The following is a 27,399-nucleotide window of genomic DNA, read 5'->3' as shown; positions in this document are numbered from 1 at the left end:
GATCACCAGAGGAGCGAGGTTTCAAGGCCAGAAATAACTTACAATTATTTTTGAAACTCAGAAACTTAGTTCTATCTCCAAAAAACAAATCAGGAATTCTTGGTTCCAACATAGCTTTCTGATCAATAGTGTCTTGAATCTTTTGTACTCTTGCCGAGAGCTGATCCACAGATGAAGACAGACTTCTAATGTCCATCGCTACAACTGTGTACTGAACCACCCAAATGTCTAGGGGAAAAAAAGGTAAAACACAGTGCAAAGAAAAAAAAATGGTCTCAGAACTTCTTTTTTCCCTCTATTGAGAATCATTAGTACTTTGGGCTTCCTGTACTGTTATGAAAGGCAATTCAGTACTACAATGGACATAGCGGTCAGAGCACATACAGTGATCTGAAAATAACCCAAAATCATAGAACGAGCTCTGAGACGTGGGAACTCTGCAGACCGCAATCCCTAATCCTCTCCAAACAACACTAGAGGCAGCCGTGGATTGCGCCTAACTCTGCCTATGCAACTCGGCACAGCCTGAGAAACTAACTAGCCTGAAGACAGAAAATAAGCCTGCCTTGCCTCAGAGAAATACCCCAAAGGAAAAGGCAGCCCCCCACATATAATGACTGTGAGTTAAGATGAAAAGACAAACGTAGAGATGAAATAGATTCAGCAAAGTGAGGCCCGACTTTCTTAACAGATCGAGGATAGAAAAGGTAACTTTGCGGTCTACACAAAACCCTAAAGAAAACCACGCAAAGGGGGCAAAAAGACCCTCCGTACCGAACTAACGGCACGGAGGTACACCCTTTGCGTCCCAGAGCTCCCAGCAACAAATTAGACAAGCTGGACAGAAAAAACAGCAAACAAATAGCAAAGAAGAACCCAGCCATGCAGAGCAGCAGGCCACAGGAACGATCCAGGGAAAAGCAAGTCCAACACTGGAACATTGACAGGAAGCCAGGATCAAAGCATTAGGTGGAGTTAAGTAGAGAAGCACCTAACGACCTCACCAGATCACCTGAGGTAAGAAACTCAGAAGCCGCAGTACCACTTCCCTCCACCAACAGAAGCTCACAGAGAGAATCAGCCGAAGTACCACTTGTGACCACAGGAGGGAGCTCTGCCACAGAATTCACAACACTCTGCCATGCGCCCAAACAGTGGTTTACCCCCACATATGGGGTATCAGCATAGTCAGGACATTGCACAAAAACTTTTGGGGTCCAATTTCTCATGTGACCCTTGGGAAAATAAAAAATTGGTGGCGAAAAGATCATTTTTCTATAAAAAATATGATTTTTTATTTTTATGTCTCTACATTATAAACTTCTGTGAAGCACTTCGGGGTTCAAAGTGCTCACGACACATCTAGATAAGTTCCTTAGGAGGTCTACGCTCCAAAATGATGTCAATTGTTGGGGGTTTCCACTGTTTAGGCACATCAGGTGCTCTCCAAACACGACAATGGCATCCGATCTCAATTCAAGACAATTTTGCACTGAAAAGTCAAACGGCGCTTCTTCCCTTCAAAGCTCTGCCATGCGGCCAAACAACCTGTGGGGTTCAATTTCCTCTGTTATCCTTGGTAAAATAAAACAAATTGAATCTGAAGTAAATTTTTTGTGAAAAAAGTTAAATGTTCATTTGTTTATTCATTTTATTTTCATTCGAAAAATTCCTGTGAAGCAGCTAAAGGGTTAATAAACTTCTTGAATGTGGTTTTGAGCACTTTGAGGGGTGCAGTTTCTAGAATGGTGTCACTTTGGGGTATTTTCTATCATATAGACCCCTCAAAGTGACTTCAAATGTAATGTGGTCCCTAAAGAAAAATGATGTTGTAAAAATGAGAAATCATTGGTCAACTTTTTACCCTTATAAAGGGTTCCAAAATTGGTTCCAAAATTGTGCTGATATAAAGTAGACATGTGGGAAATGTTATTATGTATTTTGTGTGACATATCTGTGTCATTTAAGGCTATGAAAGTTCAAACTTGGAAAATTGTGAAATTTTCTAAATTTTCACCAAATTTCCATTTTTTTCACAAATAATTGCAAGTCATATCAGATAAATTTTACCACTGTCATGAAGTACAATAAATCACGAGAAAACAATGTCAGAATCACCAGGATCCATTGAAGCATTCCAGAGTTATAACCTCATAAAGGGACAGTGGTCAGAATTGTAAAAATTGGCCCGGTCATTAACTTGTTAACCACCCTCAGGGGTAAAGGGGTTAATTTGTAGCTGTCTCTTTTTAAAAAGACCAAAAGTAATTGAACAGATATTTTATAAGCTCTTTAATTTGCTTTCCCTCATCAATCCATCATCAATTAAGCATGTAAACGGTCTGAAGTTGATTCCATGTGTGGCATTTGCATTTGGAAGCTGTTGCTGTGAACCCACAACTTGCAATCAAAGGAGCTCTCAATGGAAGTGAAAGAGACCATCAGTTGGTTAAAAAAATAAGAAATTCATCAGAGAGTTAGCAGAAATGTCAGGAGTGGCCAATTTAACAGTTTGGTACATTCTGCAAAAACAAGAGCACACTGATGAGCTTGGAAACTCAAAAAGGCCTGGAAGTCCATGAAAGATATCAGTGGTGGATGATTGCAGAATCTTTTCCGTGGTGAAAAAAAAAAACCCTTACAACATCTACCCAAGTGAAGAACACTCTCCAGAAAGTTGGTGTTTCAGCATATATGTCTAGTAGAGAGTAAATACAAGAGGGTTCACCACAAGATGCCAACCATTAATCAGCCTTAAAAATAGAAAAGCCAGATTAGACTTTGCCTCCCCAAAAAAAATCTAAAGAAGCCAGCCCAGTTCTAGAAAAACATTCTTTGGGCAGATGAAACTAAGATCAACTTATACCACAATGATGGGAATAAGAAAGTATAGAGGAGGCAGTTTAGCAGTTTGTGACACAAAGCACACCACATCCGCTATAAAACATGGTGGATGTAGTGTGTTGTTATATGCATTCATGGCTTCCATTGACACTGGGTCACTGGTGTTTATTGATGGTGTGACTGAAGACAGAAGAAGTCGGTTGAATTCTGAAGTGTAGAGGGCTATACTTACTGTACAGCATTATCAAATGCAGCAAATTTGATTCGACGGTGCTTCATAGTACAAATGGACAATGACTGAAAACATACTAAGGAGTTTTTTAAGGCAAAGAAGTGGAATATTCTGTAATGGTCGAGTCGACCATGGCATTTCACATGCTTAAGACAAAACTTAAGGCAGAAACAAGCAACAGCTGAAGTCAGCTGCAGTAAAGGCCTGGCAAAGCATCACAAAGGAAGAAACCCAGTGTTTGGTGACACCCATGGCTTTCAGACTTCTGGCAGTTATTGTCTGCAAAGGATTCTGTACAAAAGATTAAAAATGAACATTTTTTGTGATAAAGTTAATTTATCCAATTAAACCTAAAATCTACTCTTCAATTGCATCTCAGTTGTTTTATTTGAATAACAATAGTAGCATGCAGAGCCCAAATCACGAAAATCCGGTCACTGTCCAAATATTTTTGGAGCTAAATTTACATTTCACTGCTTCAACCCTGCAAACATGTATTCTGATAAGTTCAAGAGTCATTCCGATATTGCAAATATCGGAGACTGCGTGTGTGTGTGTGCGGGCGGGGTCTGTGCGTGACCGTGGGGGCTCTGTCCGTGCCTGCTTGGGCTCTGTGCGGCCTGCCGGGGCTCTGTGCATGCCTGCTGGGCCTCTGTGTGCGGCTTGCCGGGGCTCTGTGCGTGCCTGCCGGGGCTCTGTGCGTGCCTGCCGGGGCTCTGTGTGGGCTGCCAAGGCTCTGTGCGGGCTGCCAGGGGTCTGTGTGGGCTTGCCGGGACTCTGTGCGGGCTGCCGAGGCTCTGTGCGGGCTTGCCGGGGCTCTGTGCGGTCTGCCGGGGGTCTGTGCAGGCATCGTCCGATGGGACTACAAGTGCCTGCAACAGTGACAGTGATTGACACATTAGCCAATGATGGCACAGTAGTAGCTAATGTGTTGAATGTAAAAAAAAAAAAAAATACTACATACATACTGCATACATACTACATACATACATACATACTACATACATACTACATACATGCATATGTACTACATGCATACAACATGCATACTACATACATACTACATACATACATACTACATACATACTACATACATGAAGACACAAAAGAGCATAGTAAAACCAAAAACACTGTTACAAAAAAAATCACAGTAATCTGCAAGTGCTAGTAAAAAGATGTAAAAAAACAGGGTATTTGCAAAAAATGTATACTAAGGCTACGTTCACATTAGCGTTGCGCGCCGGTGCGTCGGCGATGCAACGGCGACGCAACGCACGACGCACCAAAAACGCACGCAAAAACGCTGCGTTTTGCGACGCGTGCGTCGTTTTTTGACGAAAATCGGACGCACGAAAAATGCAACTTGTTGCATTTTCTTGCGTCCGACGCTAGCGTCGAAAACGACGCACGTGTCGGAAAACGCAACAAAAAAACGCATGCGTCCCCCATGTTAAACATAGGGGCGCGTCGTCGCTGCGTCGCCGCTGCGTCGCCGACGCAACAGCGACGCACATTAGCGGAACGCTAATGTGAACGTAGCCTAAGCTGCTCACCAAACGTCAAGGTATACCCATATAGAGCAGTCCTAACTGATGTATGCAATCCCTCTCTGATGTATTTAGAAACTACTACATACATACTATGGAGACACAAAAGCGCACAGCGAGGTCAAAAATACTCTGTTGTAAAAAAAGTCACAGTAAATAAGCAAGTGCTAGTCAAAAAATGAAAAAAATACAGGGTATTTAGTTAATACGTTTTTTGCAAAAAAATGTATATTAAGTTGCTCCACTAATCGTCAAGGTATACCCATAATAGAGCAGTCCTATCTAATGTATATAATCCCTATCTGATGTATTTAAAAACCTGATCATCTGTATAGTACCTGTATAAGCAGGGTTCAGAGAGAAAGTATCCATGTGGACATGCAGGATGGAACAGCTTCAATGCAAATGACCCATAGGGGACTCCCCAGTCTTGTAGAAACAAGAGAACAATTATAGAACCAAAAACACATGGGCTACTTGCATAGCGACCGACCCGTACCGATGCAAGTGTGAAAGATTCCTTAATGAGCGTTGAATTTAAAAAAATAACGGAAAAAAAGGCATGGGCTCCCGCGCAGTTTTCTGAGCCAGAGGGGGAAAGCCGATGGCCGGGGGCCAATATTTGTAGTCTGCTATGAATATCAGCCCACAGCTGTCTACGTAGCCTTTACTGGCTATTAAAATAGGGCGACCCCCCAAAAAATGACGTGGGGTCCCCCTATATTTTATAGCCAGAAAGGCTACGCAGACAGCTGCGGGCTGATATTCATAGCCTAGAGAGGGGCCATGGATATTGCCCCCCACTCCCACCCCCGGCTACAAATACCAGTCCGCAGCCGCCCCAGAAATGGCACATCTGTAAGATTCTCCAATTCCAGCACTTAGCCCCTCTCTTCCCACTCCTGTGTAGCGGTGGAACATGGGGTAATAAGGGGTTAATGTCACCTTGCTATTGTAAGGTGACATTAAGCCGGGTTAATAACAGAGAGGCGTCAATAAGACGCCTATCCATTATTAATCCAATAGCAATAAAGGGTTAATAAAACACGCACACATTAGGAAAAAAGTACTTTAATATTCTTCATTTAACCATACTTACCATACTTCAGCGCCTGCAAAAAACGTAAAATAATAAACCGTATACTACCTGTCTGCTGTAGTCCAATTGATAACGAGTGTCCCATGATGATCTTCCCTATAGAACAGTGACATCGGGTGATGTCACTGCTCTATAGGACCCTCAGTGACACACTGACAGGAGACAATGGCTCCTGCAGTGCATCACTGAGAGGTTACCTTAGGACAAAGTCTCACTTTATGGCAATTGCTGCGTGGGAAAATTTCTCACACAGCAATGCCAAAAGTGAGACTAAGGACTATTTTTTACAGCGGTGGAGGAATACAGTGCGAAAGGATACCTTCCTCCCGTCATTGTGTTCCTGGAACCCCTGGAGAGTGGTCGCTTCAGCTGATGCTGCCGTTCTCCACGGGAGATCGTCGTGGGACGCACGTGGATTTCTGCAGAGAGGGAGTATATTGGTTATTTGTTATGACACTGGCTTCCGGGATCAAAATGACAAGTAATGGTGAGTATGTACCCTATGTTATATGTACTGTATGTCTGTATGTATGTATTGTATGTAATGTATGAATGTAATGTATGTAGTATGTATGTTGTATGTATGGTTTTTTTTACATTCAACACATTAGCCGGATGTTGAAACTACTACTGTCCCATCATTGGCTAATGTGTCAATCACTGTCACTGTTGCAGGCATCGTCCGATGGGACTTGTAGTTCCATCAGATGATGCCTGCACAGACCCCGAGCAGCCTGCACAGAGCCCCGGCATGCCGCACAGAGCCCTGACATGCCACACAGAGCCCCGGCAAGCCTGCACGGAGCCCCAGCAAGCCCGCACAGAGCCCCGGCAAGCCCGCACAGAGCCCCGACATGCCACACAGAGCCCCGGCAAGCCTGCACAGAGCTCCGACAGGCCCGCACAGAGCCCGGCAAGCCCGCACAGAGCCCCAGCAAGGCCGCACAGAGCCCCGGCAGGCCGCACAGAGCCCCGGCAGGCTGCACAGAGCCCCAGCAGGCACGCACGGAGCCCCGACAGGCCACACAGACCCCCGAGACACCTGTACAGATCCCCGGCAGGCCCGCACAGACCCAGCCCGCACACACAGACACGCACAGTGTCCGCCCACGCACCGCCCACACTCTTCTCCCTCCGGAACAGGATGTAGAAGGACAGAAAGGGCTTATTTACATTCTGATATTTGTGTCCCATTGACTTGCATTGGTATCGGTATCGGCGATATCCGATATTTTTGGGATATCAGCTGATCCAATCCGATACCGATACTTCTTGATATCAGAAGGTATCGCTCAACACTATTCAAGTCTGTTAGAAATGGTTATAGACTTTTATTAATCACTGATAATGTTCATGAGTAGCAGCCAAACTGTGCGTATTAGAGGTTAAAATTGTTGAGCATTAAGTTATGATTTTATAATTACAGTATCATATGACTGCCAATTTCCTGTTGTTCAGGTACACTGTAGTTGCACCATTTAACTAAGAGCTTTTTTTTACTGTCATTTTGGTTATTATATAATCTTCTGTGAACATTGAGCACAGTGAGCTTCATGGCTTTCTCAATAAGATGTCAATGTAATGTTGAGTTGTTCCACTTGCCCTTGTCAGCACTTAAAAAGGCCTATTTTTCACAGGAAGTGATGATTTCATGCTGTTACTTACAAACTGGAGATCAGTAAATGCTTTCAGAAATACTCTAAATGGTTTTATAGTTCACAAAGTGCATGATTTCAAAGCAAAAAAAAACTTACATGAACAAGAAAAGTATGCCCAATAGTTTCCAAAAGTTAAGCAAAGTTTTATGAATGATCTAACACATTTTTCAAATGTTTCTTGCATTTTTTAAAGGAGATATATCATGAAGACATACAGAGTATGAACACTTCAATTATGACTTAATTTTACTAGAGATACGATTGCTTAAGATGTTATACTACAGTATGTCCAGATAAATGCACAATCATGAGATCTGTGACTATGTAACTATGTAATATACAGACAACATTCTGATGTGATGCAGAGTGCTGATAGACTGGACTGCCATATGACAGCTGGACAGGAATTAATGCTTTGGAATTTTAAATATTGTAAATAGAGATGAGTGGATCTTTTGAAGTTTGAATTTAGTCAACTTTGCAGAATTTTCTCCAAAAATTTGATTTGCGGCTAATAGATTTGGGCGAATCTCATTTCTCGAAAGGTAGTATTTGCTCAGAAAATACACTTTGGGGAGAGGAAAAAGAGTGAATGCTACTGACCATAAAAGCTTGCACTCTACAGTAGAGATAGAGAAAGGACCCCTTTGATTATTAGAGCTTACTCTCTACGCAAGAGAGGACACTGTTGATAATAATCTTTATTTTTAATAATCTTTATTTTTATATAGCGCTAACATATTCCACAGCGCTTTTACAGTTTTGCACACATTATCATTGCTGTCCCCGATGGGGCTCACAATCTAAATTCCCTATCAGTATGTCTTTGGAATGTGGGAGGAAACTGGAGAACCCGGAGGAAACCCATGCAAACACGGGGATAACATACAAACTCCTTGCAGATGTTGTCCTTGATGGGATTTGAACCCAGGACTCCAGCGCTGCAAGGCTGCAGTGCTAACCACTGTGCCACCATGCTGTTGATCATAAGAACTTCCATTCTACCGAAGAGAGGACCCTGCTGATCATAAGAGTTTACTCTCTAAATCGCATTGCGTTGTCCTGATGGAAGCGCCCTGTGAGCCTCCTCCCTGCGCGATGCCCCTCTATGTCACTGTCACTACTGACAGAGGCATCAGAGGAGTTAAATGCCCCCGATAGGTGCTAGCATACAGCTGACACCCGTACCCGATTGCCGCGCCGCTCAGCGTGAGGCCGCGCGATCGGTGTGCCGTGCTAGTACTCCTTCCCGTGGAGTAGTACTAGTACGACGCATGTCGAGAAGGGGTTAAAGAGTGCAATACCACAATCAAAGGAACTATCATATGTTTATACATCATAAAATAAAGGCAGACCAGATATTCCAGAATAAGGATTCATATAGCAACAAAGGTAGAATTCTCTGTTTTCCAAGAGTCACATGCTTCTGTTTCCAAAGCTATTTTATACATAGAGAGACAAGTCAAAGAGTATCATGAGATGAGTAAAAAAGATAATATAATGTGTGTAACACAACAAACCAAAACCAACAAGTCAGAACCTATAACCATATAAAAGTTTATGAAGATGCTGTGCTTCCTTAGAACTGGACTACCTGCCATTATTAATTACCGTACATTTTGCACTGTATTAGAAATTTCTTCAATGCAAAGCTAATTGGAGTCATGACAAATAGGTTACAAATTCAATTTGTATTAGCTAAGTACTTAATAATAAAGACTAAAAGGCTAATTGTTACAGAGACACTATTGATACTGAGTATGTAGTTAACACCTTGCAATTCCAAATTACCAATGTTTCATGAAAGAAGTTTCCTTTTCAGGCTTAGTACTTTGTTTTAATTTTTTGGCCTTTGTTTTTATTTTGATTTAAGAAGATTTCGCAGAAAAACACATTCCAGCATCCATAAAGAAGAATCAAATTTGATATATGTTTATTGAATTTTTTTTGTTAAAAATCATAATCAAGAAGATGCACATCCTGAAAAATGGCGTTAAATCTCTAACACATATGGGATCAAAAATGCAAAGTATCCTATTATCCTGATATTTTCAGAAGCTTGCTGTACCTTGTCTTGCATACACTCAGCTGTAATTTATTAAAGGTTTTGGTAAATGTATTGGGGATATGATTATGTTTCTATTAGGGCCAACCTGGTCATGTGGATTCTAAAGGCCGCAGGTCAGGGTGGACACACAAACCCAGATTTGTGGACATAGCAGGTTTGAAGACACAGGGAACAAAAATGACATAAACAACAGGCTATCCTGGATGGCAGAAAAACAAGCCAGCCACTTGAAGAAACAGAATCAGGAGGGCAGATGAAAAAGAAAATGGCAGGTCTGAAGAAGTACTTAGATGTAGGTTGTACAATCCACAGCACATTGTAGCGTAATGTGAACAGACTTTGATAAGACAGCTTACTGCTTAGCAAATTATGGTCATGTAAGCAGTAGATGCTAGTTGAAGAACGCACAGCAGATTTCAAAATAATGTGTGTATAATCTTTTAACAGTCCATAATGCTTACAGAAAATAATGAGTTAACTAGTAAGTCTTCTGAAGCAGAAGGTGCAAATTGTAGAAATCACAGTCTGAGAAGATGATAGCAACAAAAGAAACTGCATAGTAGCAAATTCTAATGGAATTGCAACTAAACACTTTCCAGTCTCAATACTGAAGTGCAGAGGTATGTCAAAGTGGGCCTAAAGAGACAATTAGAGGAGGAGGAAGAAGAAGAAAGAACTACATGGTGATGTGCACGCCCATAAATATATATAAACTAGATGGTGGCCCGATTCTAACATATCGGGTATTCTAGAATATGCATGCCCACGTAGTATATTGCCCTGCCACGTAGTATGTTGCCCAGCCACATAGTATATTGCCCAGTCACGTAGTATATTGCTCAGTCACGTAGTATATTGCCCAGCCACGTAGTATATTGCCCAGTCACGTAGTATATTGCCCAGTCACGTAGTATATTGCCCAGTTACGTAGTATATTGCCCAGTGACGTAGTATATTGCCCAGTGACGTAGTATATTGCCCAGCCACATAGTATATTGCCCAGTTATGTAGTATATTGCCCAATTACGTAGTATATTGCCCAGTGACATAGTATACAGCACAGAGCCATGTAGAATATTGCACAGCGACGTAGTATACAGCACAGAGCCACGTAGCATATTGCCCAGCCACGTAGTGTATGCCCAGTGACGTAGTATATTGCCCAGTTACGTAGTATATTGCCTAGTTACATAGTATATTGCCCAGTGACATAGTATACAGCACAGAGCCACGTAGTATATTGCACAGCGATGTAGTATACAGCACAGAGCCACGTAGTATACTGCCCAGCCACGTAGTATATTGCCCAGCTACGTAGTATATTGCCCAGCCACGTATGTCACAGGTTAAAAAATAAAAAATAAACATATACTCACCTTCCGAGGGCCCCTTGTATTTCGGTCACATGACTGTGACATCATGGGAGGTCCTTCTTGTGCAGGCGCGCAGGACCTGTGATGACGTCGCGGTCACATGACCATGACATCATGGCATGTCGTTCTCGCACAGGCGCGCAGGACCTCTAATGACGTCGCGGTCACATGACAATGACGTCATGGCAGGTCCTTCTCGCGCAGGCGTGCAGGGCCTGTGATGACGTCGCGGTCACATGACCGTGACATGGCAGGTCCTTCTCCCATCCAATCCTTGCCACCGGAACCTGCCGCTTGCATGGAGCGGTCACCGGAGCGTAGCCAGGAGCGGGAAAGGCGGCGGAAGGTGAGTATATAATAATTTTTTATTATTTTTAACATTAGATGTTTTTACTATTGATGCTGCAATAGTAAAAACTTGGTCACACAGGGTTAATAGCGGCGGTAAGGGAGTGAGTTACCCGTGGCAAAACGCGGTCCGTTACCGCTGGCATTAACCCTGTGTGAGTGGTGACTGCGGGGAGTATGGAGCCGGCGCCGGGCGCTGACTGCAGGGGAGTAGGGAGGGACTAATCGGACTGTGGCCGTTGCTGATTGGTCGCGGCAGCCATGACAGGCAGCTGGCGAGACCAATCAGCGACTTGGATTCCATGACAGACAGAGGCCGCGACCAATGAATATCCGTGAGAGAAAGAAGGACAGACAGAAAGACGGAAGTGACCCTTATAGGGATATGAAGAGTGCATCCACATCCAAACGTTGCTGATAAAGATGTAACCGTGTTCCACTAGTGTTGGACTACAAAAAACAAACATGTTGAGAGAAGATGGCACTTAAGATAGAGTGCACTGAATCCTATACAAAGTAACCTCAATCCTCAATAAGATGCCAGGAACATGGTAAAGGTGGGCTAGGCACAAAGGAAAGTATACCTACTTGCACCAGAGCAGCAAGGAAGAGCATAAGAAGCAAGGAAGCTTAATAGGATCAGGAGCATGGCCCCACGCGTATTGCCATGTCAAGCATGGCTTCATCAGGGGAGGCATCTGGAGATGATGTCACTTATGAATGCCAGGCCACTTGTAAGGTCCAATATGGAGCACAGCAAAAGGCAGAGGTCATATTGGGATGGAGCAGAGCTTGACCATGAAGATGAGACAGGTGCATAACAGTGGTTAATGTACAAGTATTAAACATTTTTTCCTTTGTGAAACGCTGCCATTATTAGTACAGCTTTCTTAACAGATTACACACTACTTCTGTTCTCAGGAAATGTTATGCCGATGTAAGCCTTGCTGTTGGTGGAGGACCATGAGACCAGACTTGTCCATTAGCCTTCTCCAAATGAAAAACACTGCACATAGTCAAGCTGTTTTTACATCAGAGGAGGCTAATGGACAGGTCTGATCATATACTCCTCATACATTTTGAGAACAGGTTCACTGTGCATACTATTAGCAGTCACAGAAGAAGAAGTGATCATGCTCCTTGCATCTTCTTGTCCCACTACTTGCACCAGTGACCCTATTCCATCACATCTCCTCCAGTCCCTTTCTCCTGCTGTCAATACTCCACTAACAAAAATATTCAAACTCTCTCTCTTTTGGTATCTTTCCCTTCTCATTTAAGCATATCATCATAGATCCATTACTTAAAAAAACATTCCGCGACCAAAACTGTGCCGCTAACTATAGACCTGTCTCTAATTTTCCCTTCATCTCTAATCTCCTGGAATGCCTGGTCCACTCCCTTCGTATCCGCTATCTCTCAGATAACTCTCTTCTCGACCCTCTTCAATCCGGTTTCTGCTCTTTACACTCTGCTGAAACTGCCCTCACTAAAGTCTCTAATGATCTACTAACAGCTAAATCTAATGGTCACTATTCCATGATAATTCTCCTGTGGATCATCAGCTCCTCCTCACTATGCTCTGCACCATTGGCCTCAAGGACACCGTTTTCTCCTTGGTCTCCTCCTATCTCTCTGACCGCTTCTTCACTGTATCTTTTGCTGGCTTCTCCTCCTTTCATCTTCCCCTTACTGTTGGGGTTCCTCAAAGATCAGTCCTAGGCCCATTCCTCTTCTCTTTGTATACTGCCCCTATTGGACAAACAATCAGTAGATTTGGTTTCCAGTACCATCTCTATACTGATGACACCCAATTATACACCTCTTCTCCTGACATCACGTCTGCCTTTTTAGAAAACACCAGTGATTGTCTTATTGCTGTCTCCAACATCATGTCCTCCCTCTATCTGAAACTGAACTGTCAAAAATTGAGCTCCTTGTGTTTCCTCCCTCTACTAACCCACCGATATCCGACATTGCCATGTCCATGTGTGGTTCTAATATTACTCCCCAGCAACATGCCCGCTGTCTTGGGGTCATACTTGATTCAGAGTTTTCATTCACCCCCCACATCCGATCACTGGCTCACTCTTGTTATCTGCACCTCAAAAACATTTCTAGAATTCGACCCTTTCTTTCTTTTGACTCTGCAAAAACTCTTATTGTTTCTCTTATTCATTATCGTCTGGACTATTGCAATTCTCTACTAATCGGTTTCCCTCTTACCAAACTCTCCCCTCTCCAATCTGTCTTGAATGCTGCAACCAGGATCATATTCCTCACCAACCGTTACACCGATGCCTATACCTTATGCTAGTCATTACACTGGTTACCCATCCACTCCAGAATTCTGTTTAAACTTATTACCTTCACCCACAAAGCACTGCATGGCTCAGCACCACCCTACATCTCCTCCTTCATCTCAATCTACCACCCTACCCGCACCCTCCGTTCTGCTAATGACCTGAGTTTAACATCCTCAATCAGAACCTCCCACTCCCGTCTCCAAGACTTTTCATGTGCTGCACCAATTCTTTGGAATGCTCTACCCAGGTTAATTTGATTAATCCTGAATACCGACAGTTTTAATCATGCCCTAAAAACGCATTTCTTCAGACTGGCCTACTGCCTCAATACATTTATCTAACTATCCCTGTGTTGCCCATTAAAAATTTTTACCATAACCAGGTTCCTCGTATCATGTTCTCACACGCTTTATGTATTTAATAGGCTTCTGTGTCTGTACTGTTACATACTTAGACTGATAACCGTTTCATGCAGCATTATATGAACACCCGATTTATTATATTATGGCTGGTCCGAACAATGAAAGCAATTGTTACCATCCACCTTTCGTGTCTCCCCTATTTCCTCATAGATTGTAAGTTGCGAGCAGAGCCCTCATTCTTCTTGGTATCTGTTTTGATCTATGGGTTTATTGTTATGCTGTAATGTCTATTGTCTGTACAAGTCCCCTCTAAAATGTAAAGTGCTGCGGAATATGTTGGTGCTATAGAAATAAAATAATAATTATTATTATTAGCAAAACTGCATTAAGAAATGCAAGAGGAGAACCTAGAATACTTATATATTAATAGGTGCCACAAAATGATTTCCCCAAGACATTTGTGGCCAACAGTTTCAAATGCTCTTTTAGTGCACTTTTAGTGCAATTTCTAGTGTCAACCTAATTCATAGGGGTCCCATTGTGTGATGACTACATCTATTAGCTAAGGCCATGATTAGAGATGAGCGAATTTACTCGGGTTGCCTCTCATTCGGCAAGCTATAGCGCTTGCCGAATAAGCTGAAGAGGGAACCCGGCTTCCTGGATCTCACCGGCCGATCAGCTGATCAGCGCCGCAGCTGCATGTGTCGAAGCTGTGTGACAGTCAAGACACATGCATGAAGAGCCTGTTTGTTAGGCTATCCATGCATGTGTCGTGACTGTCACACAGCCGCAACACATGCAGCTGCGGCACAATCAGCTGATCGGCCGGCGCGATCCAGGAAGCTGGGTTCCTCTGCAGCTTATTCGGCAAGCGCTATAACTTGCCGAATAAGAGGCAACCTGAGCAAATTCGCTCCTCTCTATCCATGAACACGATATAAGGCCTTATTCACTTAGGATATTTATGCAAATGTGTAAAACACTTTGAAATGTTGAAACATTTGAAATTGAACACAAATTTTGAGATTTTTGACGTTTTTGCTGGCTAGCTATCCCAAAATGGTTGGAGATAGGTGAGACAGGGTGCAGGGAAAGCCCACCTAGAAAATTCATCAAAATTTAAGAGTTAGTTGCAGAAATGTACGGCAATAACTTTGCTGGCAGAGATGCATTTAGTTTTAAGATACACTTAATTAATCTACTGTTAGAAAAAGAAAAAGTGATTTAATGTGTTTTGAAACATTAAAATAAATGTCTTTACAATAAAATAGAGCTAAAAAGAAATGGATTCCGTAAAAGTCGCACAAATACTATAATCACATGATGTTAAATACTCCATGTGCCTGCAAAATATATTTCATATGTGCTATATAGTAAGGGAGAAACCAGAATTAGCATTATTTCTTTTGCTTCAAGTTGTCTTCTGAAGATGAGAATGTCATAGACATTAATAGTAAAATAATTTTGTCAGTCTGTTCTATAGGTAAATTAATTCAGAATTTCCTAATTTCCATAATTTTCAAGGTTTCCTTTTCACAGCTGCTGGTTCTGTCAGTATGATGGTTGCCTTTCAGATTCATTTTAGCATAAGCTGATGGAGGTTTACCTCTTAACTGAAAATGTGTGTTCTGGATGATCACATAGTGTGAAGCACATACTGTAATCACTTTGAACTGCTTTCTGTTACTCTCCAGAATGTCTTAGGGCGGCTTGTCAAATTTCCCACCTCTGTGGGGAAAGCATTCTAAATGCTATCTTGTCATCTAACTTGGAAATAAATTCCAGCATCGTTATAAATGTCATAAAAAAATATTTATGTGAAATTATAAACCGTTTATTAAAAATAGATGAAATTTGAACTATTTTATTGACATAAAATACCGTTTGCTTTGCATTGTATTATTATTTGTTTGAGATGTTATCATTATTTTGTTTTTGGTGATTTTTTTTGTCCCATGTCATGCCCCGCGCTTCTAGACCCTGCCCACAAAACACTCTGTATCAGTTTTGCTATGAGTGTTTCTTTAAAATCTAAAGCTATAACATTACTAACTTTATTATATTTCTGTTGATTTTAATTGTGGGGTGCCCCAATGTCTTACATTTGTGCATGTGTTTGCAAACTTCCCATGATGCACTTGTTTCTCTTTTTCACAGCAATTGTCATATGTAGATTGTTCATTTTTCTTTGCAGGCATTCATGTCTATGTTTCAGATTTTGACACAGGAGGGATGGGTGGATGTGATGGATCAAACTCTTAATGCAGTAGGACATATGTGGGCTCCTGTTGTTGCTATCTACTTCATCCTTTATCATCTATTTGCCACTCTGGTGAGTATTTTATACAACATAAATGTAAGATTACAGAAATTAAAAGGATCTTGTGATCGCTAATGTAAAACAACTTCACACTTTTCGTTGCCATGGCGTACTTGCTGATAACCTTAGAAATACATTATTTAAATTATCGCCCAATGGAAAGGGTCATGTATTCATGTATGCAGATAGTCTCTTTTCACTTTCAGTGCTTGCTCATCACTGTTGTAATTAAGCTGAAGACAAAACTTCTAGACTCTAGGGTATGAATACTTGATTAGAAATCAGTGCAGCTATTTCCTAAAGTCAGGCTTAAACTGAACACCAGGGGTTTGTTTCGCTGCTGCACTAATAAAGCCAAAATGCTATAAATAGATTAATTGAGGATTTGCAAAAAAAAAAATAAATCAAGATAGATTTGACATTTTAATGCCCTCTCATAGACTTTCAGGAATGACCGTGGAGGCACAAGACTTTAGAAAGGGCCATTTAGTCATTTCTAGTGATGTTCCAGTTGTTTTTAATAGTATTCAATTCATGTGTTACATTCTGCAGTATCCAATATATTATACAACTATAACTATATTACACAGCTGTGACTAGATTATACAGCGATAACTATATTTTCAAGATTTGACTCAGTAAAAGTAGTTAAGGCTGTTTCAACTACAGTGGTGTGAAAAAATGTTTGCCCCTTCCTGATTTCCTATTCTTTTGCATGGTTGTCACACGTAAATGTTTCAGATCACCAAACAAATTTAAATATTAGACAAAGATAACACAAGTAAACACAAAATGCAGTTTTTAAATGATGGTCTTTATTATTAAAGGAAAAAGAAATCCAAATCTATAGGGCCCTGTGTGAAAAGTGATTGCCCCTTAAACCTTATAACTGGTTGGGCCACCCTTAGCAACAATAAGTGCAATCAAGCATTTGCGATAACTGGCAATGAGTCTTTTACAACACTCTGGAGGAATTTTGGCCCACTCATCTTTGTACAATTGTTGCAATTCAGCCACATTGGCGGGTTTCTGAGCATCAACCACCTTTTTAAGGTCATGCAACAGAATCTCAATTGGATTAAAGTCAAGACTTTGACTAGGCCACTCCAAAGTCTTAATTTTTATGTTATATAATACAGTCATATGATGATATAATATGATACTAGATTCACTCAAAGAGAACCTGTCACTGCGATTTTGTAATGTAAAGAAAACACATAGCTGTAGTGGTGTTGAAATACTGAATGCATTGATATTTTGGTGAAGAAATCTGCTTTGTTGTTGTTCTGTAGTCAGCATTTGAAGTATTCTACTAATTAGGTCTTCTCTTCCCTGTCTGTGATTCCCCGGCCCCTCCGCTGCCTCTGGTCTTTGAATGACAGGTCACTGCTGAGATTTCACATAGAAGAAGCAGGGTATTCACTGATCAAAGGCTAGCGGAGGGGACGGGGATCTCAGACATGGAGGAGAAGACCCAGTGCACTGTTTGGCCCCTGTGCACTAAAATCTAATTAGCAGAAAACTTCAAGTGGTGATTAAAGAAGAACAACAGAACCGCTTTCTTCACCAAAGGTATGAATGTAATCAATATAAAAGCACCATTACAACCATGTCGTAACAATACAAAATCGTGCTGACAGGTTCTCTCTAATAAATAATACAATCAGTTAGATTATCTCAACTTAGAAGGGATTTATTGCTCAGAGATATTAACTTTGTTCGAATGTTATGGTAGTCTGAGTTTTGGCCTGTAATTAATTTTCCTCACTAAACCCTACCTAAAGGCCACTTCCCCCCTGGCCTTTATTAATGGTTGCACAATTCTGACAAGTTCTGAAAGATAGCACATGTGTCATGCGTTCCTCTCTTGGAGCATACATGGTACTTGCCCTACTATGTGTTACTAATTACTTAGTCAGTAAGGAGGAGAGCTGGATCCTTTGCTGGGATTGGAGCCTCTCTCCGGCACTTGCCAGCTGATCTGTACAGTCAAATTAAGTTTAGTTTTTTTACAATATAAGTCTGCTTGCAACCATGCAGGCTTGAGCATGTCTTAATGTGCCCTAGCCATTAGCGGTTTAATAGGCATAAACCACCTCATCGCTTTGCGAAAACCACAATGGCAGACTTAGTTATTGTCACACATCTACCCGACGGTACAATGCTCATCAGCTTTATAAAGTTCATAAAAAAGACAAAAAAAAACAAAAGCACTTTCATTTGATTGTTATTAGTCTGTCTTTTAGTGGAAAATTACCTAATTTCCAGCTAAAGGTATGAATCATTCATTGGATAAGTATTTTATATATATTTCTTCTTCAACATTCTCTACTCTGAGGCCTGGCACAGCTGATGCATTTTGATATATTGGCATGGTTTCACATGTATAGTAACCACCATGCCTCTCAGGTCCTGAAAGGTTCATTGTAGATGAGAAGAAAGTAGCTGAATTGCTGGGGGCATTAAGATGGTAAACATTTATCAGAATAAATCCCACTTGACAGTATTTCAGTAAGAATCACTGTAAGCTGCTAAAAGAAAAATCATTTCTCTGTAGTATTTTGTTTCATGCATTTTGAGGTAAAACATACAAAAAAAGCGTCTGTCAAAAAGCAGTGCGTGATATGGTAAAGGTAGGCCCAAAGTCATATCAAATGTCTCCCTGTTGGGAAGACGCACATTGCTATCTGCTGCTGGTTTAAACAAAGGAACATTATCATTATGAGATTTTCGAGGATCTTATTCAGTTTATGTCTGGGCATTACATCTAGGTTACTCGTTTAACAACAATTTGCTATATAATTACTCCCACTCAACTGTCAGAAACGGTGGGTGGTTTAGAGCTTAACTGCCAAATTGGTTATGTCTTCATCATTTTTTAGGATGTTATTTTCTTAAATACTGTCGCATTGCAATGTTTTTAAGTAGTGCAGGTGGTTGGAAAATTGCTCTAAAAGCTGCAGCATTTTTAGCAGAGGAACATTTTCCTGGCACTGAATGAATTCCACAATATTCTACATTTTATTATGGGCATTTCCAGAGTCTAAGATTTTAATTCTGACCGCTTTACAAATGTTTAGTTTGATTTAGTATTGCTATTTTTGTATTCAACTATAAGGCAATTTTTTATGTATTAACCATCTAGCCCCAGTAAACTGCTTGCACTACTGAGTTAAATTGCCATCTAGGAATTATCAGAAGATGGGCTATCCTACTAGCAAATCTCCTCTTTAAATGTCACAAGCCTCAGGTGCCTGAGGCCCACTGTAGGAATTGACCCTTGTGTCTCACTCTACAGCTCTATTGAAATACTTGCTAGTCATTATCCCAATTATAGTGGAGAAAATAAAATACAGGCGGCTCCTGCATATCTACTGTGCACACACCATAACTGGGATGTACAAATACAGAAGTTTGCATTAAAGGGCTTATTTGGTTAAAACACACAGATCCATGAGCTCCATAGGATAGGTAAAAAATTATTGATTGATTAGGTCCGATCATTGGAAACCGCACCAGTTGGAAGAATTGGGAAGTTTTATCCCTGACAGGACACTTTTATCCCCATTTTAAATTGCAGGTGGGATGTGTGACCGCAACTCCATTAATTCTCTTTTGGCTTCCAGAAAAAAAAAAAAGTGCAGCACTCACAGCCACTGAGGAAATGAACGGATCAGTGGTCACATTGCATATGTTGCTCCAGTCTAATGGGCATAAAAACTCTACATTCTGCCGATCGATGCGGGTCCCAGCAATTAGACCCCAACCAGTTAATAAGTTATCACTTATCCTGTGGAGAGGTGATTACTTGTTTTCACCGCAAACCCCTCTAAGTCCATCTTGTTCCAAGTATTTAGTCACAAAAGGAAATAAAGAATCTTCTCTCTGATATTAAGTAGGAGAACAATTGACATGCTCAACACAATTCACTATTCCCAAGACCAATAATACCACATAAGAGGGAGAAATACCACCACACCGTGACCAGACAGCATACTACCACCACATAGCGACCGAATGGTACCACGTACTGTGCAAGGGTAGAAATACCGCCACACCGTGACCAGGCCAGAAGTTAACAGCATAGAGTGACTAAATATTTCCACATACAAGGGAGAATTAGTCACACCATGACTTCACTACATATTACCACCTCATAGTGATATAGTGACCAAATATTTCCGCATACAAGGGACAAATACTGCCACACCATGACTGCATTACATATTGTAGCTCATTGTTGCAAGTAACAAAATATAAAGTTAATATAAATAGTATCTGAACCAGAGTGCAACTAATGTGTAGGTACATAATACTAAGCTCAAACCAAGAAGAGATTTTCGATATATACATAAGTAACAAATTTGTAGATCAAATAAATTATCCTGAGTGTATTAAAAACACTAAAAATAATGAACTCTGGCACCATGAATGTACTGTACTGGTACAGTATAACCATCTATAAAGCAGTATAATACTTGTTCTTTATATTACATACTCTGTACAAATCCCTAGTTAGACCGCACATGGAGTACGGTGTCCAGTTTTGGGCACCGGTGCTCAGGAAGGATATAATGGAACTAGAGAGAGTACAAAGGAGGGCAACAAAATTAATAAAGGGGATGGGAGAACTACAATACCCAGATAGATTAGCGAAATTAGGATTATTTAGTCTAGAAAAAAGACGACTGAGGGGCGATCTAATAACCATGTATAAGTATATAAGGGGACAATACAAATATCTCGCTGAGGATCTGTTTATGCCAAGGAAGGTGACGGGCACAAGGGGGCATTCTTTGCATCTGGAGGAGAGAAGGTTTTTCCACCAACATAGAAGAGGATTCTTTACTGTTAGGGCAGTGAGAATCTGGAATTGCTTGCCTGAGGAGGTGGTGATGGCGAACTCAGTCGAGGGGTTCAAGAGAGGCCTATATGTCTTCCTGGAGCAGAACAATATTGTATCATACACTTATTAGGTTCTGTAGAAGGACGTAGATCTGGGGATTTATTATGATGGAATATAGGCTGAACTGGATGGACAAATGTCTTTTTTCGGCCTTACTAACTATGTTACTATGTTACTATGGTAAAATATTAATAACTTAATTGAACAATTAACATCCTATATATGTTGTTCACTTTAAATTTATTTCAGCTAACCCCTGAATAAATTTCAGGAAGTCTGCTTAGTCTACACTGTGTGCATATTATTAGGCAAGGGAATATTTTCACTAAATCACAATTTTTATGCATATTTCCCATCACCTAGCTGTCTAAACTTGCATTCTTGGTGATGTGTCTGAGGGAGGATGCGACCTAAGGATATCACCAGCCTTCTTCAGGGTGTGCAGAATGATGAGGCAACTTGTTTTCCCCAGGCAAAATGAGCCAAAAAAGAAATGTAACTGATCCTGAAAATTCAAATACTTTAAAGTCTTACAAGGGGGTGCAACACACCTAAAATTGCTAAGGTATTGGGATGCTATTACAGAACCATCAAAACTGTTGCAAATGGTCAACAGGGTCACAAAAACGTGTTGAGAATAAGGACGCACATTAACTGTCAAAGGTTTGACAATCGTGAAGTGACCAGGAACCCATTATCCTCCAGTATGGTCATATTCTAGAACTGCAACCTCCCTGTAGTGACCAGAGGTGCAAGGTATTCAGTGCTCAGAGACATGGACAAGGTAGGGAAAGCTGAAACGCGACCACCACTGAACAAGACATATACTGTAAGCTGAAACATCAAGGATGGGATATGAAATATCTGACAGATTTTTCAAAGGTTTTATGGACTGATGTGATGAGAGTGACTATTTACCAACCAGGCTCTGTGGCTGGATCAGTAACTCACCTCAGATGCCAGCAAGGTGGAGATTGAGTTCTGCTATGGGCTGGTATGGTGAGCTAGTAGGACCTTTTCTGGTTGAAGATGGACTCAAAATCAGATCCCAAATCTACTGACAGTTTTTAGAGAACATTTCCTTCATGCTGTGATACTGGAAACAGTCTGCATCTTTAACCCCTTAGTGACAGAGCCAATTTGCTGCTTAATGACCAAGCCAATTTTTACAATTCTGACCACTGTCATTTTATGTGGTTATAACTCTGGAACACTTCAACAGATTCCACCAATTCTGAGATTTTTTTTGTGACATAATGTACTTCATGATCGTGGTAAAATTTCATCGATATGCCTTGCGTTTATTTATGAAAACAAACTGAAATTTGGCAAAAATTTTGACAATTTTGCAATTTTCAAGCTTTGAATTTTTATACCCTTAAATTAGAGAGGGGTGTCACACAAAATGCTTAATAAATAACATTTCCCACATGTCTACTTTACATCAGCACAATTTTGGAAACATAGTAACATAGTAACATAGTAACATAGTTAGTAAGGCCGAAAAAAGACATTTGTCCATCCAGTTCATCCTATATTCCATCATAATAAATCCCCAGATCTACGTCCTTCTACAGAACCTAATTGTATGATACAATATTGTTCTGCTCCAGGAAGACATCCAGGCCTCTCTTGAACCCCTCGACTGAGTTCGCCATCACCACCTCCTCAGGCAACCAATTCCAGATTCTCACTGCCCTAACAGTAAAGAATCCTCTTCTATGTTGGTGGAAAAACCTTCTCTCCTCCAGACGCAAAGAATGCCCCCTTGTGCCCGTCACCTTCCTTGGTATAAACAGATCCTCAGCGAGATATTTGTATTGTCCCCTTATATACTTATACATGGTTATTAGATCGCCCCTCAGTCGTCTTTTTTCTAGACTAAATAATCCTAATTTCGCTAACCTATCTGGGTATTGTAGTTCTCCCATCCCCTTTATTAATTTTGTTGCCCTCCTTTGTACTCTCTCTAGTTCCATTATATCCTTCCTGAGCACCGGTGCCCAAAACTGGACACAGTACTCCATGTGCGGTCTAACTAGGGATTTGTACAGAGGCAGTATAATGCTCTCATCATGTGTATCCAGACCTCTTTTAATGCACCCCATGATCCTGTTTGCCTTGGCAGCTGCTGCCTGGCACTGGCTGCTCCAGGTAAGTTTATCATTAACTAGGATCCCCAAGTCCTTCTCCCTGTCAGATTTACCCAGTGGTTTCCCGTTCAGTGTGTAATGGTGACATTGATTCCTTCATCCCATGTGTATAACCTTACATTTATCATTGTTAAACCTCATCTGCCACCTTTCAGCCCAAGTTTCCAACTTATCCAGATCCATCTGTAGCAGAATACTATCTTCTCTTGTATTAACTGCTTTACATAGTTTTGTATCATCTGCAAATATCGATATTTTACTGTGTAAACCTTCTACCAGATCATTAATGAATATGTTGAAGAGAACAGGTCCCAATACTGACCCCTGCGGTACCCCACTGGTCACAGCGACCCAGTTAGAGACTATACCATTTATAACCACCCTCTGCTTTCTATCACTAAGCCAGTTACTAACCCATTTACACACAATTTCCCCCAGACCAAGCATTCTCATTTTGTGTACCAACCTCTTGTGCGGCACGGTATCAAACGCTTTGGAAAAATCGAGATATACCACGTCCAATGACTCACCGTGGTCCAGCCTATAGCTTACCTCTTCATAAAAACTGATTAGATTGGTTTGACAGGAGCGATTTCTCATAAACCCATGCTGATATGGAGTTAAACAGTTATTCTCATTGAGATAATCCAGAATAACATCCCTCAGAAACCCTTCAAATATTTTACCAACAATAGAGGTTAGACTTACTGGCCTATAATTTCCAGGTTCACTTTTAGAGCCCTTTTTGAATATTGGCACCACATTTGCTATGCGCCAATCCTGCGGAACAGACCCTGTCGCTATAGAGTCCCTAAAAATAAGAAATAATGGTTTATCTATTACATTACTTAGTTCTCTTAGTACTCGTGGGTGTATGCCATCCGGACCCGGAGATTTATCTATTTTAATCTTATTTAGCCGGTTTCGCACCTCTTCTTGGGTTAGATTGGTGACCCTTAATATAGGGTTTTCATTGTTTCTTGGGATTTCACCTAGCATTTCATTTTCCACCGTGAATACGAAATGCTAGGTGAAATCCCAAGAAACAATGAAAACAAAGTTCTTTTTTGTTAGGACGTTATAAGGGTTAAAGTTGACCAACAATTTCTCATTTTTCCAACAAAATTTGCAAAACCATTTTTTTAGTGACCACCTCACATTTGAAGTGACCTTGGAGGGTCAATATAACAGAAAATAACATAAAGTGACAGCACTCTAAAAACTGTACCCCTCAAGGTGAACAAAACCATTTTCAAGAAGTTTAACATTTCAGGTGCTTCACAAGAACTAAAGCAAAGTGGAAGGAAAAAATGAACATTTTACTTTATTCACAAACAATTTACTTTGGAACTAATTTTTTTGTCTTCACAAGGGTATCAGGAGAAAATGGACCACAAAATTTGTTGTGCAATTTCTCCTGACTACGCCGATACCCCATATGTGGGTGAAAGCCACTGTTTTTGTGTATGGCAGGGCTCAGAAGGGAGGGAGAACCATTTGACTTTTTGAGTGCAAAATTGGCTGGAATCAGTGGTGGTGCCTTGTAACATTTGGAAACCCCCAGATGTACCTAAACAGTGGAAACCCCCAAATTCTTATTCCAACTCTAACCCCAACACACCCCTAATCCCCACCCTAACCACACCCCTAACTCTAATCCCAACCCTAACCACAACACACCCCTAACCCTAATCTCAACCCTAACCACAATCCTAACCACAGCACACCCCTAACCCTAATCCCAACCATAACCCTAACCACAAACCTAACCCTAACACACCCCTAATCCCAATCCTAACCCTAATATTAGCCCTAACCCTAGCACTAACCTTAGCCCTAACCCTATGTTAGGGCTGGCGGAACACACCGAGTAAATATAGAGATGTTATTTGGTGCGTTCGCAGCCTGGGGTCCACTGTGCAGGAAAAGAACCTGCTGCTGGCAAACGGCGTCACAATATGGCGGTAGAAGTGAACTCTGTTGCTTCACAGAGTCGCTATAAAGAAAGGACTGTGTCCTGTTAAACTCCACATGAATACACAGTAACTGCTGAGCAGATAGCAGCTTGTGGTCACGCAGTCCAGGAGGCAAACATACAATCTCCTCACCGGAGGAGTCGGTATTCTAGTGGCTTATTTCAGCCGGGGCCCTGAAACCAAACACACAATCTCCTCACTGGAGGTGCCGGTATTCTAGTGGCTTATTTCAGCCGGGTCCCTGAATACACACAAGCGTGACCACACTGGCGCAAAACTCATGTCATGCATTGATACTAGCGCATGGCCGTGTGGCCATGCGAACCTTATATAGCTGCAGCACGTACAGGACCTTCCTAGAAGGACCAATGAGAGGCTGCCACAGAGCCTGAGGAACTACAGGACCTTCCTGGAGAACCAATGGGTCTTGCTGCAGTATCTAAGCATGTGACCCTCGATCTCCAATGAGAGATCTTACCCTGGGCATGCTCAGAAGGGGAAAAGCAGGACCTAGTCCCAAAAGCATCTGCTCGCCGCTGCCCAACAGTGGCTTCAATAGCAGAAGCTGGAAAAGCAGCAGTAACCCTTTGCACAGAGTCAGACTGAGCGAGACGCTGGGACCGACGTCACCGCTGAGCAGGCTCCACTGCGGCAGGAGAAGAATGGGAGACCGCAGCAGAGATGGCCTGAGATTCCCCCTGTGCAGAGGCGGGAACTCGACCCCTAACACCCTAACTTTAGCCCAACTCTAGCCCTAATAAAAAAATATTTTTTTTCCATTTTTCCATTTCATTATTTTTCCCTATCTAAGAGGGTGATAAAAGGGAGTCTTATTTACTATTTTTGTTATTTTGATCACTGTGATATCACAGTGTTTATCACAGTGATCAAAATGAACCAATAGGAAAATGTTCCTTTTGTTGCTGGGTGCTGGCAGGCGCACTGTGCATGCACCCGCAATTATTTCCTGAAGAAAATGCCGGAGGACATCACGGGGGGATTCTTGGACTCTAAAGGTACAGGGGGGCGATCGGGGGACCCTATTTCTCTCTCCTGTGCGATCACATCAGAGGAAAGAGAAATTAAATGGAGAATCTAACTTTTTTTTGCGGTCGCCGTTATACCTTTAATAACAGTGATCACAACACCGGGGTCAGTAAAAACTGACCCGAATCATGTTCTCTGGGGTCTCAGCTACCCCCGGCTCCATGTTGAATACTTGACCAGCATCGATGGTGGTCTCAATGCTGAGCTGTATGTGAGTATCCTAAAAGGTGAGTTACTTCGTACAATTGAGTACTATGGGTATGAAAAGGACAGCATAGTGTACATGCAGGACAATGACCTGAGGCATACTTTGAGATTGGCGAACTAATGGATGGTTCAATGAAAATGAAGTAGAGGTGCTGGATTGGCCTCCACTGCCATGTTTGTTGCACCAGAACTGATAGACCTTGTAATGAGCTGACTTGTTGAATCCAAAATTTTTCCTGGACGTCCATCTCTTGGCTTTTGAATGGATGGACAGACTTCATTTTGTATTCTTCCAACTGTCATGGCATTCACGTGATGCCAAGAGACAGCTATCGATAAGCTGGACGATGTTGTTTTCTCATTTCTTGGGAAATATTCTTCATGTTTTCTCCTCTGTTTGAACTGAGTAATTTGTAGCATACTGGAAGGAAAATATTTTTCCACCAGGAGCAAAACCGTAACAATGCAGTGATATGAGAAGAATCTGCATAAACAATCATATGCTAAATAGTTGCAAGTCAAATTTATGTATGAGATAGCCAAGATGTTTGTCTATAAAATGATAGTAGTCTTACATTCAAAGCAGTAGTGGATGGTGAGATATGGAGCCTGAAAGTCAAAGGTTTACAACATCATTACCCTTTTGCTCGTAAGTGTATATGAAAGCATAATGGCATGGGCCCTTTCCCTTCTGACCTAAACCCTATGGATAACTTGTGGACACATTTTAACCTGGAGATTTATGGTGACGGAGAACTGTATACCTTTCTGAACAGTATCTGGAAGGTTGGGGTTACTCCACGGATGGAAGACTTATAACCATTATTGAAAAGAAAGATATCTATATTGGTCACTGAGATTTTTTTTTAAATGTCAGTAATGTATTTTGTACATGTTCAGATTTATGGTTATTATTTTCACTTTTACAGATGAAAATTAACAATTCAGAT

At 41.3% G+C, this 27,399-nt stretch overlaps 1 protein-coding gene across 2 annotated transcripts in view; it reads left to right on the top strand.

Moving 5' to 3' along the window:
• NALCN (sodium leak channel, non-selective) overlaps window positions 1–27,399 on the top strand; it is a 1,007,092-nt gene that overhangs the window by 568,627 nt on the left and 411,066 nt on the right. For both annotated transcript variants that reach the window (XM_069757980.1, XM_069757979.1), the window contains exon 14: window positions 16,035–16,172. In XM_069757980.1, the coding sequence (XP_069614081.1) occupies window positions 16,035–16,172 (138 nt within the window). The remainder of the gene's footprint in view (window positions 1–16,034; window positions 16,173–27,399) is intronic.

The sequence above is a fragment of the Ranitomeya imitator genome, chromosome 3 (assembly GCF_032444005.1).
Source record: "Ranitomeya imitator isolate aRanImi1 chromosome 3, aRanImi1.pri, whole genome shotgun sequence".
NCBI lineage: Eukaryota > Metazoa > Chordata > Amphibia > Anura > Dendrobatidae > Ranitomeya > Ranitomeya imitator.
This window is presented reverse-complemented; position numbering and strand designations above follow the sequence as displayed.